Raw genomic sequence first — 19,668 nt, 5'->3', positions numbered from 1 at the left:
TTACTGGAGCAGAGAGACCTATCTAGCCTGGTATGCAGGCCGTATAATGGGGAGTAGAATGAGTATTCCCTCTTCCGTTTGTTTTGTTTTCCCACCAGGAGGTCCACTCCCTCAGGCCCTTGGCTGTCATGGCTGCAATAGTACCCCACTGACGTGGGTGGATCTATCCATTTCCAGATCAAATACACAATTATAATCCCCCCCAGGATCAGGTAGTTGGATGCTACTTCTGACAGTGGTTTGGAGGTTTTCAGCAGAAAGGGAATTTGATCCTGGTTCGGGGCATAGATACTTCCCAGTGGTATCTCTCCCTTTCGAACTCCCCTTTACCAAAACATATCTCCCATCTGGGTCAATAATCTTATGTGTTGCGTGGAAGGGGGTGCCAGGCTTGACCCACACAAGTGCCCCTCTAGCGTAAGCTGAGTATGATGTTGCTTATAATTGACCTCGCCATCTGTGCTTTAGTCTTGCGACTTCCTCCTTCGTGAGATGGGTTTCCTGGAGCATCACAATTTGTGCACCCCTGTTTCGTATATAATTAAGGATGCTATAACGTTTTGAGGGTGAGCCCATGCCCCGAATATTCCAAGTTAACAGTTGAAACTCTAAGGCTGCATTATGACTGTTAGCCATGGTCTAAGTCAGCCATCAACACCCTCCCTCCCTTCTCCGGCACCAAACCCTCATCTTTGTTACATGCAGTGGACCCCATCCCTCGAGCAGACTGGCAACGGCCAGCTGCCCAAACCTGTTAATGAACATCAGATAGAATGCTGCCTTTGGTTCCTTTGGCGGTTCACTCTGGTGGGGATGGGGGAGTCAAGTAACTTCAAAAGGGCGTTGGTTCCGTCCGGTACCACATATTGTGCTAGGTCCGACCTGCGCCCACTTACGGGGAACATATCAAACCATGTCCACAGGTCTCAGCTTCCCTCCCATCTTGTCGTCCATGTGTTCATGACATTAAATTATTTAATCAGCTGTTTGCGGGGTGACTTTTGGAAAGTCTGAGTCATTGCCTGTGTTATCATCCGAGTCCGATGACTGTGCCAGGTGTTCTGAAGAGGAATCCACGTGTTGCCTGATTTTTGAGGTGACAGCAATCGCGCTAACGCCTGTAGTGCGGCTTCCCTTTCTTGTTGGGTCTGGGAGGTTGTGGGCCTCTGCAGTGCTTTCGATTTCTTGGGGCGACATTGTCTAGTTTTAGCTATGTGTTTCTCTCCTAGGGGCCCGATTGTGGCTTGGGCAGGGGTGTGCCTTTTTTGTAGGCCTTACAGTCAGGTCCATGTTTCTTCAGGTGAGTTACAGAAGTGCGTGGTGCCGTCCAGGATGATCCAGAGTTTCTCTGGGAATACCAGTGAGCACTGTAGGTCTGCTTCCCTGAGGGCCTTTTTGGCCTCTATGAATGATGCTCGCTGCGCCTGCACTCTGGCTGTAAAATCTGGGAACATTATTACTTTACTGTTGCCATAACATATGGGCCATGAGTTCATGCTTGCTGCAGGTTAGCGTCCCTTTCCCTGTAGTGTAGGAGTTTAGCAACCACTGGCCAAGGGGGCCTTGATGCAGGAGCACGCCCTGGGACTCGGTGCGCCCTCTCCAAGGTGAAGAATTTCGATAGGGAATCGGGAGGCATTCCTTCTCTCAGCCGTTTTTTTAGGAACAACATGTCCATGCCCTCTGTTCCCTCCGGGATGCTCACGATCCTGATATTGTTACATCTATTTTGCCCGTCTGCGTCTTCAGCCCGCCTTCCCAGTTCTGCCCCTCTTGAGGTGAGGTCATCCAGTCAAGAGGCCCCCTGCTTCTGTTCTGGTATGAGTTCGGTGACTGAGTTTTCAACTTCTTTTACCCTGTCGGCCAACTTGCGGTGTTCCGCCTGCAGCAATCCTAATACCACAGATACTGCCCCTATGTCTTGCTGCAACACCACTCTTTTGTCTTTCGCCGCTAGTACCTTGTCTAGATGGAGGTGCAAGGATGTTTCTTTGTCCTCAGGCTCTCCATTATCTTTTTCAGTGTGTAGTTAGGAGGGTTCCCGTGTGCTGGGCTGAGTTTTTCCGGATTTGCTCTTCGATCGCAGCATCTTGCCTTCCTTTATCATGAATATTGCTGGGTACGAAAATTACTAGTGTTCACAGGTCCAAACATGTCTCATTGTGGAAGCCTAAACCCGGGTTCTGGCAGTTCGCTTCGTTTGTGCCTTCCAAGATTATTTGGGCCCGGGTCACCATGACTCATCAATCAATGTTAGCACTCAATTGTGCAAGTCCTAGTTCTCACCTCCACCTTCTCTCTACTAACTGTTCTACCGCTATTTCAGACCTTGTGTGTCCTTTCCTCCCTGGCCTTAGTGCACTTCCCTTGCCAGTGCCACCACACCCTCAGTAGACCCCTCTTGTCCTGTCTTATTCCTGCGCCACTCCCTCAGCTTGGCTCACCTGTTTTCTTCCCCAGGGTCGGTGGGCTGCTCGTGTTCTCTGTCAAGGCCTGCCTATCTCCTGATCGGGCCAGGTTTTTGTCAGTCTGGCCTTATTGCGCCTCGCTAGGGCGCCAGTCTCCAGCCCAGGTGCAGTCAGATGTTCACCTTTGTCATGCACTGCAGGAGGTTCCTTACTTTTCCTCCCAGCTGTTATGGAGTCGTCTGATTTCCCCCCAGGACTTTCTGGTGTCTCTTTCTCGCTGCAGGCCCTCTGGGAGTCGTTTGGGCTCGTGTAGGCTGCTTCTTCCCTTTTCCCCCGGTCACCTTTGCTTTGCCCGGGATCACTTCCCTCTTCCTGGTGAAGCAGTTGTTTACCCTCTCTGTGTGGCTCTCCCTCTTTAGGGCCGTGCTCTTAAGTTGTTTCCTCTGGCCCCTCCTGCATGTAGGCTCTTGCTCAGGGATCCGAGCTCCCCCGGTCAGGGTCGCTTCTCCTTCAGTGCCTTCTTCTGGGCCTATGAGGCCCTTATGGTTCCAGGGCACCGCTGCCGGGCTGCACTTGGCCGGGACTCCTCTCTCAGGTCCGGCTCTATGTGTTTGCATCTGGCCGAGGGTGAGCTTCCTCCCTCCCATTTTCTTCTTGCTATCTTCGCTTCGCACAGGATCACTTGACTCATCGGGGGGGCAGTCGATTGCACTCTGCGCCGCTGTCCCTCTTCAGGGCCGCGATCTAAACCTGTTTCCTCTGGCCCCCTCTGCATGCAGGCTCTTGCCCAGGAATCCGGGCTCCCCCGGTCATGGTTGCTTCTTCTTCGGGGCCTACTTCCAGGCCTACGGGGCCCTTGTGGTTCTAGGGCACCGCTGCCAGATTACACTAGGCCCGGACTCCCCTCTCAGATCCCACTCTGTTTGTTCGCATCTAACCGAGGATGAGTCTTTCTTTCCTTCCACCCTCCTATGACTCCGCAATCCTCCCAAAGGGCCTTGCTCTCCAGGTCTTCGCCTCACCTTCCGGTTTCTCACTTACGAGTTGCCGCAGCCCAGAGCCACTCCGGCTTGGTTCAGGCGCTGCCCCGTGGGAGCCGCCTTCCTCCTACTGCAAGTCCAGTATCTTGAGGCCTGCAGCTCAGCTTCTGCGCACATCGCGTTTCCTCTGAGCCCTCTGGCGCCAGGGGCTTCCTTCCTTGATTTTTCCACTGCCAATGTGCAGTGAATTAATTTCCGACTTGCGAATTGCCACAGCCCGACGCCACACCAACTTGGTTCGGGCGTGGCCCCGTGGGAGCCGCCTTTCTCCTACTGCAAGTCCGGCATCTTGGGGACTGCTGCTCGGCTCCAGCGCATTTAGCTTTTCCACTGAGCCCTCTGGCGCCAGGGGCTCCCTTCCCTGATTCATCTACTGCAGATGTGCAGGGAATACGTTTCTGCCCAGTCAGTGGGCTTCAGTGTCGCCCTGGAGCGGAGAATTGCTGGATATTTACAGGACAGGGAAGCGCTGTTAAGCGACTGCCATGTTGGTGCTCCCGGCCACGCCCGTGGGTGACTAAACTTAAATCTCACCTTTCTATCACAATATTAAAAACAAGCATTGGCAAAGCCAATATGTTTCGCCTATACAAGAGCTATTGTCAATGTGCTTTGCCATGTTGTACACTAGTGTAGCAGCTGGTCTGCATGGCTAAATGTATTGGCATGGAGTGTCCTAGAGCGGAGTGGGGGGGGGGGTGTTGAGTGTCCTAGAGTGGAGTGGGGGGGGAGTTGAGTGTCCTAGAGTGGAGTGGGGGGATTTGAGTGTCGTAGATTGGATTTGTTGGAGCAGTGTGTCATAAAGTGGTGTAGGGGGAGTAGAGTATCATAGAGTTGAGTAGAGGGGAGAAGAGTTCAGTGGTAGACTGTGTTGTAGAGTACAGTGTTGTAGAGTGCAGTGTCAGAGTGGAGTGGCGTAGAGTGGATGATTGGATTGGAGTAGTTTGGGGCGGATTGATTGAGGTAGTGTGGGTTGGATGGATTAAAATGGGTGGATTGGAGCGGGGTGGATTAGATTGGTTTGGCATGGGTGGAGTGGAGTGATAGGAGTGGGGTGGATTGGATTGGGGTGGGGTGGGGTGGATTGGATTGGGGTGGGGTGGGGTGGGGTGGATTGGATTAGAGTAGGGTGGTTTGCAGTGGGGTGAATTAGAATGAAGTGGGGTGAATTTGACTTGGTTGGAGTGGGGTGGACTGGACTGGCGGCAGGTGGATTGGACTGGAGTGGGGTGGCCTGGGCTGGATTGGGGTGGTTTGGATTGGGATGGATTGGATTGGATTGGAGTGGAGTGGAGTGGATTGGAGTGTGATGAGATGTATGGATTGGATTGAGTGGGATGGATTAAATTGGTGTGGGGTGGATTGGATTGTGGAAAAGTGGGGTGGAGTAGAGTGGTAAGGATTGGACTGCTGTGGAGTGGGGTGGATTTGAGTGGGGCAGACTGGATTAGATTAGAGTGGGGTGGATTGAAATCAGATGGGGTGGATTGGGGTGGGGTGGAGTGGAGTGTGGTGGATTGGAGTGAGGTGAAGTGGATTGAGTGAGGTGGATTGGAGTGGGGTAGACTAGAGTGAGGTGGGATGCAGTGGGGTGGATTGGAGTGGAGTAGATTGGATTGAAATGGGGTGAATTGGATTGGAGGAGGTGAGGTGGATTAGATTGACTGGGTTGGATTGGAATGAGGTGGATTGGATTGCAGTGGGGTGAAATGGATTGGGGTGGGTAGATTGGAGTGAGGTGGATTGGATTGGGTGGGGTGGATTGGAGTGGAGTGGGGTGGGGTGGACTAGAGTGGAGTGGGTTATATTGGATTTGGGTGGATAGGATTGGAGTTGGGTGCATTGGATTGGATTGGGATTAGGTGGATTGGATTGGGATGAGGTGGGTTGGATTGAGGGGAGGTGGATTGGATTGGAGTGCGGTGGGGTGGTTTGGAGTGGTGCGGACTGAAGTGAGGCAGATTGTTTTGTATTGGACTGGGTCTTACTGGAGTGGGGCAGATTGTTTTGGATTGGAGTGGGGCAGATATTTAGGTTGGAGTGGGCTGGATTGGGAAGGATTAGAGTGGGGTGAATTAGGATTGAGTAGGTGGATTGGGGTGACGTGGATTGGAGTGGGGCAGGTTGTTTTGGATTGGAGTGGGGCAATTCTTTTGGATTAGGGTAGTGTAGGATGATTGATTTGGATTGGAGTGAGGCCGATTAGTGGGGCAGTAGAGTGGGGTAGATTGTTTTGGAATGAAGTGCGGCAGATTGGAGTGGGCAGATCCAAAACAATCTGCCCCACTCCATTCTGCCCCACTTCATCTAAAACAATGTGCCCCACTCCAATCCAAACACTGTGATCCTCTTGCAAACAAGTCCTCCTCCTCACAAGGTGCAGCCACAGCGTCTTCCCTCCAGACACAACAGACATATTGGGATAGAGCAACACTGCAGCTCTTCTTCATGGTTTGAGGGCCAAAGGGTATCTCCAGCTTGGTGAGGGAAGACAAGAACTGGCCAAATGCTAACCTTGGAACACAAGTATCTCTACTCCACTGGTACGGAACTCCACTTTGGATTGAAGAGCAATCCTGAAACAACTTACTGGTCAAGGGGACCAGTACTTCTATTTAAAGCTGACCATCGACCCCCTTCAGACTGTTCAGATTCTAGGAGCTCCTCCGTTTATAGCCTGCATCCGTTTTTTTCAGTGCAAGGGACAACAGGCCCTTCCTGAGCTTTTTTTTTTTTTTTTTTTTTTAGGGACAAGGCAGCAGACAAGATCTCTTATAGGTGCAACTTAGGCGGGCGGGGGGATGGAGAGTTCAGAGGAGAATTCTCTGACAGAGGTATATTGGCAAGATTCAAACAAAAGAGGCCCTGAACCACCTGCCAGAGTACCACTACATCCCCTTGGGAAAGGAATGCACAAATAGGGGCTTATCAGGACACCTGTAGCATGAGCAGTGTCACACAAGCCTCATTCATTTTATGTTGAACACATATGTGTAATCTAAAAGGGCACTGCAATACACAAGAGTGCATTGCCGCATATGTGTATCTCAGCATTGGACAGTAAAAGGCTGTTATAATTGTTGTACATTTATGTGTTATTTGCTCTAATGGAACCCCTTATTTCGTGTGAATTTTCATAATGTTAATTCAAGTTAAATGACTTATATGTATGCCTGCATTAATGTTTTTCTTCAAATGGATTAATTCTGTGGTGTGATTGTTTCCCCTTCCAATACATGTTTCATTCTGATTACTCTTTATGGCTACTTTCATTGACCGATAATTACCGGATTGGGAGAGCACCAGCAGGCCATCTATGCCCGTAAAGATGTCTCATGCGGTCTGGTTTCAGATGGCATGTTGCTGTTCTTCCAGTCCAATCATTAGCAGTCAATAAAAGCATATACATAGAACTATTTAAATAAGGTTTTTCAGAAGCCACCTACTCTCTGGCCAGTTACATATTGGTTTTCTTACCCTAGAGTATATGTACTCTCAGGATTCAGCCTGGTTGCATACTCGCCTTGAAAAAGCCCTAGGCTCCCTTGTCATTCTAGGGCGATGCAAGTGTTGGTTGAACCTCTACAAACTAAAAAAAAAATGTTTTTTTATGGACTGTATAGCCTTAACAATTAACTTAGATTGGATCAAACATAGTGGACCTTTGCATTATGATTTAGATATGAACTTCCCGAGAACCACATTAACTATCAACTATCAATTTGTAATACTGTTTTGAGTTTTGGGGATATTTATTCACAGAAACATGTGTTTGCTGTTGTCTACCATTTGTGAAGAACTCAGATAAAATAGATTTTTACCTCCTATTGGATCTTTCTCATTATAGCTGATGAATATCTCTACATTAAATTAATGTTTTTTCTCTATATACTACTTGATTAATATAAGACCTGCTGGGAGTAATTATTATTTAATCTGTGTTAAATTATCCCAGTCTCAAAACAGTATTGTTGAATCACCTTGTGAGAGGTGTGGGTCCTGCCTAAACTAAATACGGCAAAATAGGGTGCTTTGGATTTTAAGACCCCTTCTGATAGCACACTACTCATATCAATTTGTAATGTTTACTGTGTATGTGTATCCTGTCAATATTCATAATTCAGTGGTGCCCTGACCACCAAACACAGTTTCCTCGCGCTAAATAAAGTTGGGGCAAGTGCTGTGTTTACATTGGTTGAGCGTCTGCTGGTTCTGCCTGTGTAAACGTCTGACTTGGTCCCATTCTATGAAGGAGCTGCCTGGTCACAATTGCAGATGTCCCACCCTATTAACAGTGGAGTGCTCGCCAGTTGTTTTTGTTACCCGTGTTCACCAGAGAATGGGCGTCATATGTAGGGATAAAACTCCCTTTGCGTTGTGTCAGTTTGTTTTTTGTGTTGAGAAAACACATTCCTTCTTTGGGAATTGATTATTTAAATACAAAAAATGTTGCCACACAGACGCTTTAGACATGGGGTCCGTTGGGCTAACCACTGTGGTGAAGGCAGCCACCATGACGGCTGCTAAAATCACAGCACACGGATTCCCACCTGGCAGGTGGGAATCTCTAAATGGGGTGAATGGTCCTCCAACAGGGTGATGGAGGCCATAGCTCTAATGAAGTCCACAATTTTTATACTCCATTCACAACACATATAATGTGAACACTCCCTTTACACATATCCCCCATACATAAAAGTAAAATACCATGTTAGAGGAAATTGGCAGAACCTTTTACACTGGCGTGGCCTTTAGGAATTTCCACATGAAGGGAATGGGTAGGGACCTGTCTATTCAATAGAGGTTACACAGCCATCATCATAAAGCCTGGATGAAGAGGACCATCACCATTATTTTTAAGAGGGTGCACTTCAGGTGCCCCCTCAACCTCCAAAATCCCCCTCTGCTGTCTGTCCATTTAACAAAGAGACAATCAGAGAGTATGCATGATTGTCAGAAACACTTGGGGGTGGGAGGCGTCATAAACACAGAGACTGTATTGTGACAATGACACTGGGTACGGGAGCAGATTGTCTAGCTCCCTGCAAGACCTTTCCACCCCATCTCACTGCCTTCTCAAATTACACTGCTCCTCATTTGGAGAAGCACAATCTTCTATTTGGGCAAAATGAATGGAAAGACAGTTTGCATTCCCATAAACAAACCCTGCCTTATACTCAGTAGAACGTCCACGCTGGGGAAAAGGCCACCAGTCACATGAGGTTTTTCGTCTGCCTACACTTCAAATGTTACCCAAACAAGTAAGGCCTGAATATTCTAAATGCCCTCACGATCAATAAGCCTGCAACAGCGCAAGCTCAGCATCCGCTCTTGCGACAGAGATTGTATACAGCAAGGAGCTCATAGCTCGCCCATTGCTTATCATTCTTTGGTGTCATTGTCACTCTTATTTTCTGCATCCTAATTGAGCAGCACGTGGCAGCTTCACTTCATCTTCTTTCCTTTGGAGCACAGACCAAGTACAGATTGCTTCATCTTCATTATTGTCCTTCCGCAGCTCGTGCAGTGATGGAGGTACCATTTTTATTCCTACTTACCCTATCAGAAATGCTTCAAGACTTACACCATACTTTAAACAATTCATGCAAAAGCATTTTTTTCCTTTCATTATCTTCACACGAATACTTTATACTGTCCGTTTTGCTGTATGTCTTTACCAGATGCTTCTTCCTCTTGTTAGGTCGAACATCAGCGCGCATGCGCTGTCTGCAAGACCTGTTATGTTCACTATACTGATTGTAATCCTGCTTCCTGCTTACTATAGGATGATTCCAGTGTCCCTCTACTTTGCAGCCATCTAATTGGTTGCCAACCCGAAACATCACTTCTGTTTTGTTGCTCCGAAGCACCACTCAACTACAGAATGATTTCTGTTCATTAGTGGCCGTACGTTTTTATCAGGTGCTATTTCTTGTATCTCCTCTCCCATTCCCCCTGCCCTCCATTTTTCATGATTTTCTTTTCATGTGCCCCTTAGCTGTTGCAGCACGGCACACCGTGCTTTCGAGGCTCCATTTTAAATTATTTTTGATATGCCGGCAAGCATTTCTTTCTAGGCTCCACTTTTAATTATTTGTTTTTATGTGAAGCCAAGCAGTTACAGCGCGGCACACTGCTGTTTCAATGCTCTTGCGACACCCATTTTACAAGCACCGTTCTCTTGCTTTTCACAACGAGGCTGTTTAAAAACAACCTTGCCTTCCTTTTGGCACATGAGAAACACAAAGACTTTGCTCCTCTGACTTCGGGTGCCACCGTGCCTTTCTCCCAACAGTTGCCTGCATTCCGGTTGCTCCATTTCTGGATCGAAGAGGCGGCCGGCTTGTTCACCATAAGTTACTCTAATATCCTTAAAGGGAGCGCATGCATGTTTGTCTAATAAATCTCTGATGTTATTAGAGCGCCAAGTAGTATCCTCAGACAAAGCAGAGCTCAACAAAGGTACCTCTTTGCCCACTAGTACTGCTAGCTAGGATATAACTAAACCAATTGCTCATTTTTAAATTTTCTCCAGAAGGTTGGAGTCGGGCATATTTTATTTAGTTTATTTATTTTCATTTAGAGATAGGGCACCTTTTATATACATGCTCGCTTTAATGTTTCACCATCGTAGTGGCTGAAAAACCTAGACGGTAGCATGTGTATGCTTGTGTAAACTAACTTTGTTTCAGGATATTTCTTTTCTTTTCATACTTTGGCCAGTCGTCATTGCTAATTATAATGAGTCACCTCTGCCAGTCACATAAAAGTAGTAAACTTGCCCCGTCCCCTTTCATGAGCCATGTTGTTCATTCAAATCACGGCTAATGGGCCACTCTTCGAACAATGTCAGCCCACAAATATTTGGGGCATTTAGTGGCCATTTTCCACCTTCTTCACAGAGAAATAGCGCACATGTGTTGATGCTTTGAAAATCTGACTGGAAGAGCCAGGAGCTGTTACTTTGGAACTGTGACTTCTAAAATATCATGTATATTATTTTTTTAACTTGCCAGTTATGCATCTGCCTTAATAAAAATGCAGCAATAGTTTAGATTATACTAATCAGCCTTAAAGTGATTTTTCCCTTCTGTTTGATATGTCAGGCTTTTATTATAAGCAGGCAATACTGGCTATATCTGATTGCCCTATTTCTTTGGCTGTAAAAATTACTGGCTATATCGATGAACATACCTCTGCCCAAGGACTAGAAGGTGGTGGCTCTAGATGGTTGGGAAACAGATTCTCTTTTTTTTTATTCAATACAAGGGCTTACTATATCGATATTTGCAAAACGTAAATAAAAATCTGACTTGTCTCCTTTCCAATTAGGGGTGAAGTAATTAATGGAGAATTCAGCCTTCTTTTAGACGTCTCCGAAGAGCGCTGGGATGTTTCCTGTGGGTCCAGCTATGACTCACAAGCTCTCTTGGCAATCTGTGGACTTTTCAGTAGCTTCTGAACCATACATGGGAAACGGATGTTTACTTGTGTTTGCTCTTTGTATCCCTTTCATTGTGAAGGTACTGTGAATGTCCCTTTTCAGTATCTCCAGCTGCTTCCCATTCGATTCCTCTCTCTGTCCACTCCCCCCGTTACAGAGATATATGACCCTTTATGTTCTCGAAATTATACTTGATCAGAAATCAATAAGAACTTAATTTCATTTGCTGACCATGTATTAATCCCCTTGCTTCCTCTCAACACAGGTGTTGTTCAGGTGTTGTTCAAAATGCTCATGGAGTTTTGCAATTATGTATATTTGATTCGTGCCTTGCTGCACACGTGTTTTAACTGGTGTTTACATTTCTTTTCTTCTTAAGTTGTTTTCGAACAACTGTGTTTTGCGGTGGCAGAGAAAATTAACAATGTGTTTAGCTTAGAATTATAACAATAACATTAAGAACAATAAAATTGAAAACACCAGATACAACACATATGTAGCAACACATTAGTCAACTATTGGTACATGTATACAAAAATTTCCAGAAACTGCTTGCACATTTTGCTTATGGGGGCTTAGTTTACATGTTCGTGTAGGGTACATCCATCTGGGCCTTGTGTTTCGAAGAGGCACAGACTCTATAAACCTGCTCCTACCTATTGTTTTTTTTCCATCAAAAGGCAAAGCTATACACACAGTTCCACAACACACAATTCAACTCCACCCATTTCCAATCCACACCACATAATCTAACACCAAACCACATAATTCAACTCGACAACACAATTACTCAACATACCACATACATCCAATCTACACTAGGCCAAGAGCGCGAAAATGTCAAAATTTCCGCTTTCCGCAGCTTGGCGATAATTTGTTTCTTGCTCGCGCTGTAAAATAATACATTCTCGCGCGCACGCGATCACCTTACCTGAATCCCTGCGTTCGCCGACAAGTTTTCTTGATCCGGTCGCGTTCTCCATGAGATGTTGGATTGTTTTTAGCCATTTGCGCTGTCTCGCGACAGTTCGCGCCCGCAGTGACGTCATGCGTCGCACGATCACGTCTTTCTTCTCGCGATCATGCACCGCGAGACAACTCAAAACAAGATGGCCGCGCCCACGAGCAACCACATGGGTAAGTTGGCGACCCGCAACCATGCAGAAAATCTCGCGAACATGCGGGAAAAAAACTCCAGTCCTCTACTTAGGGAGTCTGTGACTGTTTAAAAAAAATTAAATAGCTGAATATTAAAGAATACACACAAAAACAACATTGAAATTGAAAGTTACAAAATGCTCTGAAAATATGAAGGAATTGGAAAATGGAGGCCTGATTCATAGGAACAGTGTATGTATAACAGAAATAATATATAATGGACAATTGGTGGCCACACTTCACACCATTGTGTATGCACCAACAAAAAGAGAGCATGCATTAGGTGCAAATAAGACAAAGCAATATGTCTATCATATTGTCTTGTCTTTTAGGAATCAAACCAAGGGCCTCATTAGGATGTTTTGTGGACCGCTACCAAGAGGCCATCGTGGCGGTCCGTCTGACATCCAGTGTATCGGTCTGACCGCCAGACTAAGGTACAGGCGGGCAAAGCGATTTGGGCGGGGGGAAAAGCCGCCACCTCTGACAGGCTCAAGGAGCCCGTCAGTGCGGCGGTAGTAGCCTAATCCCTACAATGGAGGCGGTGCCTGCGGAGGCACCTTTGTAGGGGTTAGGATGTCTAGTTCCCTCAGTTTTTACAAGGTGGTCCCACAGCCATGTAAAGGCAGACGGAAAGGGACTTTGAGGGCCCCTAGCAGGGCCCCCATCTCCCGTGTGCCTCCGCTATGGAGTCAGGGGGGCACATGTGGTGCCTCCCCAAACATCCATCCACTGTGTGCCAGGCCACATGGTGCCTGGCACACGGTGCATGGATGTTTGTTGACAGGCATTTTACTATTGCGGCTTGTGCTGTGGCCCTTTTCTGACACCAGCAAAAGCCGCAATAGTAAACGGCTTGCTTTTGACTGCCTTCACAGCGGTCAGATCGTAATATGGTGGGTAGAGCCACAGACTGCATGTCGGGCGATCTCTATCCCACAGTGATGGCGGTCAGGCGCTCATCCGACCGCCATCATAATGAGGGCCCAAATTTTGAAACTCTCCAACCCTCCCATTAAAATTAAAAGTTCAAAAATGGAATATTCTTTGCTTTGCGAATTAAAAAAATATTTTAGAATTTGTGTGTTGTTAAATTCATACTTGTGCCTGTTTTTTTGTGCATTGTCTTGAGGTCCAAATTCCAGCAATTGCTAAGGTTAAGGTCCCCATCTTCCACTCAGTGGGGTCCATAGATATCAAAGGGTTAAGGACCGCTGACCTAGAGCCATGCCGGATTTTCAGGATAACCGTGTTCTCTGTAATGCGTTTCATTTAAATCCATTGTGTCATGGATGTCTTGAAAATGTGGAGGTCTGGATCTTAATGAGAGAAGACTGAGAATTGGAGTAAGGGTCCCATAGGACCATTTTGTCATTTAAGATTCTAAATCGTTAACTTGAATCATTCATTTTCAGGTGAAATTATTTCTACTCCTGATGAGTCACTCACAGGATATCCAGAAGGGACTCAGTATATGACAGAGGCTCCCGATGCAGACAGTGGGCAAAGCAATGATTGTACAGGTGAGAAGAATTGACTGTGTGTGTGGTGTGTGTGTGTGTATGGTGTGTGTGTGTGTGTTTGTAAGCTGTGGTGATTCAAATGTGCACTCTTCACCTACGCATCAAATACTAAAAATGCCATAAAATATATACATATGCTAGTGATTGTGATTAAAAGAGCAAATTTCCTAATGTACAAATGACTTCCACATCTGCTCAATTTTTAGAGTCGGAAATACCATAAATTAACATAGTATCATCATCACAGAGTCTGAATGAGGTAACTTTGCTACTCTGTATATTGATGGATAATTGTAGCCCAATATCAAAATCTGAAAAAGACAAACCTCTTTCTTTTATAGAGAAGATGACATAATAACTACTTTTTAAATGGCTATAGGATTTGTTCTCTACAAAGAAGATATGTGAGTTCCCAAGGATAGGCCGCCTGCCTTAAAAACCACATTCTAATGATACAGTGTTCTTGATTGGACTCTGTAGTTATAGTTCAATGTTTTATCAGGGTTGAGGAATTGTATTAATATTTAGTTGTTCAAGGAATGGGGTTCTTCAGTAATCTACTTGTCCTGTTAAAAAAAATCCTCAGTGAAGTGAGTTTGCAAGTTATTGCAGAAGTCTCATTATATGTGATCTCTCACAAGTAGCCTCTTAGAGCTCATATTACATCAGGGTTTGGCTTCTAGCAAAGCTCTGATTTTGACACCTTTCTGCAAATCTACATACAGGGCTGGCAGCAGTTGGCCAGCTGTAGTTTGCTCCAAGGTCGTAATGGCCTACGAGTCTGTGTGCACCAACAAACTAACAACTTTAAGAGTATTGTCCAACTCCTCTCCAAACTCATCACACACTGCAAAAGTTTGAAAACTTACTCCTGAGAAGGTCAGGATAAACACTTTTTCCAGGGAGAGGTAAAAAAAGAGGGTGTAAGGAAGGTAAATTTGAAATCGCTCAGCAGATTTTCTTAAAGCATATGTATGCGTGTACATTTACTTACGGACTGCACACAAGTTTGGGATGAGCACGGTTTGCAATCCTACTTCTGTAAACGCGTGTAAATTCCCGAAGTTGTTAAATCTTAACCAATGCAGGGACATCTATGTACATGTGCACTTTTGTGATATTTTGGTGAAGAATCAGGCCTCAAATGTATTTCCATGTTGGCCACAATAGTTTTATACTGATTCGTTATTATTCATTTTTTTTTTTTTTTTTTTAAATATTGCCATGCATCAGTATGTTTTACTAAACGATTCCCCAGAAGAATGTTACCTAAAGTTGCACAGTAGTTTAGCAACACTTTTTCCAAGCTACAATTGTTTTGTACATTTAATTTTGAAGAACATCACCAATTTTACTTTCATGCATATGCATCTATTTACATATTATTAGGGAGAATTCTGGGGGTGTAAAAAAAAAACGAACTCTTTTGCAAACTGTATGTGTTTGCATACAGGAACCACTGTCAACAATGCAAGCAGAGCTAACTACATTTCCTTAGCATGCTCGGCCCAATAGTAAAGACTTTGCAATAATGAATTGTATGCACAGGTTTGACCCACTTGTACATATGCATATAAAGCTTCTCTTTCACAGATTCATATTGTGGTACTGTAAAATGGCAGTCAAAGAGATTGTACCATAGGGGTTGGACCTCCTTTCCCAGTGGATAAAATGTGTAATCCTGGATCGCAAACAATATGTCTTGGGTGATAGGAATTCCACTCTCCTTGTACATAACTTTGTCTCATAGACCAATCCACCAAGTATTTTCCAAAGAAATGTATGTCCACTTAACTTTGGCGAAGGGGCCTTGTGGTTTGAGGACACTACCAAGAGTTGTATTTCATGTTGACACCCTCATAAAGTGTTTGTTGCCCACAGCACTGCAAAAAAGGCATATCTGAGCTATGCATTTGATTGACAGAATCCTGCTAATTACAGATTTAGATTTGTGTATTCAGTTTTGAATGTTTTTTTGGTTGAGCCTACCAGATTTGGCTGCAAAAGACATTGTCGGGTTATCAAGAACATACAGGGGCTTGAAGCCTACCCATTGCTTACCATTGGTTGGCCTTACTGTTGCGTTCATTTGCTTGCCTCTCCTCCCCACACCCGCACTCCATGTTACTTCTGCCCCCCTCCCTCTGTGCCCCCCTTCTATTGCCCGTTGCTTCTCCTCACCTGTACATTTTGCTTCTGCCCCATCCGTGTCTTCCATTTTGTTCAACCCCCACCTCATTGCTTCCCGCATCTGCACCCTCTGTGTTGTTTTACCCCCTCTGCTTTTGTTGCTTCCCCCAGCAGCCCCTTTCATGTTGCCCTACCTGCGCCCTCCTCGTTGCTCTCACCAGCCACGCCCTCTATGTTGCTACATTCACACGTGCTTCAGAACACTTGCATTTCTGTTTTTTGTGTTTGGTTTGTCGAGCCAACTCAGATTGGCAAATAAAAAGGGGGAGATGGGCACCCACTTCATTTTGTAGGCGTGCCTGCGTTGTTTGCGTCTACAAGGTGACGCGGTTGGCTGCATCATAGGCCTTTCTCTTTTTTTCTTTCTTAGCTATGATGGACCACATCTGGGATGGTTGACTTGTAGCTAAAACATTGACAGACCTACATACTTTAAAAAATGCTTGTTTTAGTGGGAGCTCTGATAGAGTAAGTCAGGGATTGGCCTGCGCTGGGAAACAGCGTTTATAAAGCTGTAAACACAACGCGGTAGTTTACAACGCAGTCGTTACAATGATCGCGTTGTTACCACGCGTGCCATTACATCGCAAGTCGTATCAACGACTTGCTGTAGGAGGTGTGCAACACCAGGGAATGTGTTAGATTTTAAATCCGACACCTTCCCTGCTGTTGCACAAACTGGAGTAGGAATAGTAATTGATACTATTCCTAAGTCCAGCGCGCCCCCTACAGCAAGTCGTTGATATGACTTGCGAAATAATGGCACGCGTGGTACCAAAACGCGGTCGTTGTAACGACCGCGTTGTAAACTACCGTGTTGTGAATGCATGTGTTGTAACATGCTATATTCGTCTGCGCTTAGCGGGAAGGGCTGCATACCTGTCAACCCACAAAGTGCCACCACATGGCACACAATATCAGCTCCCATCACACGGTGAGGAGACTATATCACAAAGTGGCAGGGAAAACCATCTGAAAGCCACTATAAATAGTGGATTTCCAGCTAATTTTCCGAGGCTTTGAACTGCCAATGTCAATTAAGGGGTGTGAAAACAGGGTATGCCGAGACGTGGGTCCCTTGCTCACTTTGCCACTGGATTCAAGCTAGACTGGCTGATGAGGGGTGTTACGCCGTAACCAGTCCCAGGATGCTTGTTATCGGTCCAGGAAAGATCTGGCTTGGTAGATCGAACTGGACTGTTCCCATGAGGCACAGGGTCAAGACTGATTTGCATATGGTTGGACCTAAACTAGGGTGGCGAAGTGAGCTAAAGAACGATGTTGGATTCAACGCAGATCTAGTAGTTACTGGGGGTGAGTGTCTGGAAAGTTTCAGCACTCTGTCCATCTTGGGGGCAGAGTGGGATTCAAAAGTGCCTCTTAGGTACGTAGGTGCTTCTCAGTACGAGGCCCCGCCCCTCAAAAGCCCCACCCCCTCCTCACACAGTGAGGCTTGTTTTCAAATTGGGAGGTATTGGGCAGAGCTGTGGAAACTGGAGGTTGTGCTGTTTCATTTCGGATGTTCAGAAGTCGATTATTAGGGTTCCCGAACCTGCAGCAGGATTTGAAGATCTTGATACTGGTAGCTACAATGCATGACATCCTAAGCACAGGTTTTAGGTAATGTACGGCACAAGTCACAGTATGCATACTGTGCATGTCTACTATACACAGAGCATGACCATAGTCCAGGCTTGTTGTGTATTGGCACAGGCCTCAGCTCCATGATTTTCAATCTGTACATCACCTAGAGAGCACCTGAGGCCAGTCCTTTTGCATCATATGAACAAGCCATTTCACACAGGGGTACTGCAGACAGTGTGCAGTGCCTTTTGTGCATGTGTATAATTATACTTTGCATTTACCTTATATTTGACTTTGCCCTCAAGAACATGTCCTTTGTATACGATGTACAGAGTATAGCATAATACCCTGGTCTGTATGCTTGTGCATGGTGAAACTGCCTTCTTGGGACTTGATTTTTTTGTAATTGATAGATAGCATGGAGATGTAATAAAAAGATAGCATATAATATTCTTGATTGTTAGGTTCAGTAACAATATTATGTGATTCATTTTGTCCAGTGGTTCAATGAAACTTGCGTCTCCACCCCCCTGCAAAGTGCATAGAGGGGGGCCCCTATGCTCCGGACCCGGTCAGGAGCTTTCAGGGCCGCCTTTGCACAGTACCGGAGGAGGCCTCCTAGAGCTCACCCCCCACCACCCCGCATCGCGGGGACTACAGGGGCCATTGTTACACCACTGATTTTGTCCCTCTATGTAATGTCTGTTTTGCACTTTTTTTCCTTAGGTTACTTTGTCTGTTTTCTAAGCTAAGTTCTATATTTGAGAGCAGCACCCAATTGTATGTAATATTTGTGTGTATAACCAGCAGGTCCAATGATCTCACCTGCGGTTTCCATTGAAGAGAATATTCAGCAAAAATGCCCTGTTAAGAATGAACCTGAACCTCGAGAAACCATCATGGGTAAGTGAAGGTCATGGGCATCTAGCTATGGGCAGAGAACGGTAAGAGACCGGTGCTATAACTATGACCTCTCCATCTAAGAAGTTAATGCTACCTTCATTACTGTCATCCTCTACCTCCTCCAGCCAGCCCCTTTTCTGCTCCCAATTATTCCAACTCCCACATGGTGCTCCTTATCCTCTCTACTGCATTTTGTGCACCAAACATCAGTCTCTTCGAAGTCAGTCAGTCTTCTTGCTGATAGGAAAGGTTAAATAATAAGGATTAGAATAAAGCAATACTAAGGCCAGAGGTTTAACAATAGCTTTGATGAGCACAATTGTTGTGAAGCCTTTTTTCTAGGTACTGGAGTAGTGTTGTTACTGGACAGTATCAACGGCAGGTATTACAATTTACTACTGTTTCCAAACGTATGGTGTTTTAGTGCTTTAACTGGGTAAATAAGCTGCTTCCTTAGAAGCAAGACCACTGTCTCATTGTCAGTGAAATTGCTCTCCCTCCCTCGCAGCTCCACCATCAAGTGAGGCCTTCCCCCAAGCCCCTGCACTCTCAAGTGCTGGTGTTCGAGGCCCTCCTCCACCTGCAGGTTTTACCTGCACCTCATCCCTGGTGGTCCAGTGGACCTCTGTCTCCTTTCTCTCGCTCCGCTCTTTCTCCGTTTTCACTTGTTTTTCACTGATTTCAATCTCCCCCTTTTACTCTCCTTCTGTGTCTTTCCTCCGTTTTCTCTAATTTTTTACTGATTTCAATCTACCCGTTTCACTCCTCCTCTGTGTCTCTCCTCCTTTTTTCACTCATTTTTTACTGATTTCAATCTCCCCCTTTCACTCCCCCTGTCTTTTCCTCAGTTTTCACTCGTTTTTACCGATTTCAATCTCCCCCTTTCACTCCCCCTCTGTGTCTTTCCTCAGTTTTCACTCGTTTTTCACTGATTTAATCTTCCCCTCTCACTCTCCTTCTGTGTCTTTCCCCCACTTTTCTTGCACCTTTCACTGCCTCATTTTCACTCTTTCCTCTCTTTTTGCCTTTTCTGCCCGTTTTTCCCTGCCGCAGGTGCCCCCATGGCCCTTCCCCCCAGCACGACCAATGCGACCGGCCCAATCCAGCTCCCCTCCCAGCTGTCCAACCCTCTCCGCCCCCTACTTAATGGCAGCCGCTGCGGACACAGGCAGTGGGCGCACCGCTGGCGCGCCAAAGGCAGACCAAAGGCAAGCCTGACCGCAACCAGCACCAGGAACCCTGGACCTCCTCAATGCTAACGCTATGACCCAGCGGCACTCCACGCTCTCAACCCAGGACGCAACAACAACTGCAAGCTACCAGCACCAGCCGACACCCACAGACCCTTCAGCTGTCACCGCTGCCGGCACACCTGCAGCACCGCCAAGACCACGGACTCGGCGCAACCCGTCCGCAAG

The 19,668-nt window shown here is 46.1% G+C and overlaps 1 protein-coding gene across 2 annotated transcripts in view; it reads left to right on the top strand.

Moving 5' to 3' along the window:
* Positions 1-19,668, top strand: part of LOC146798801 (uncharacterized) — an 83,922-nt gene that overhangs the window by 29,836 nt on the left and 34,418 nt on the right. Inside the window, exons 4-5 of one of the 2 annotated variants that reach the window (XM_085626105.1) lie at positions 13,466-13,573; positions 18,158-18,250. In XM_085626105.1, the coding sequence (XP_085482231.1) occupies positions 13,466-13,573; positions 18,158-18,250 (201 nt within the window). Of the gene's footprint in view, positions 1-13,465; positions 13,574-18,154; positions 18,251-19,668 lie in introns of both variants that reach the window. The other variant, XM_085626104.1, reaches the window with a different exon arrangement.

The sequence above is a fragment of the Triturus cristatus genome, chromosome 9 (genome assembly GCF_964204655.1).
Source record: "Triturus cristatus chromosome 9, aTriCri1.1, whole genome shotgun sequence".
In the NCBI taxonomy this organism is placed as follows: Eukaryota; Metazoa; Chordata; class Amphibia; order Caudata; family Salamandridae; genus Triturus; species Triturus cristatus.
Note: the sequence above shows the minus strand (reverse complement) of the source record. Positions and strands in the feature narration are given on the sequence as shown.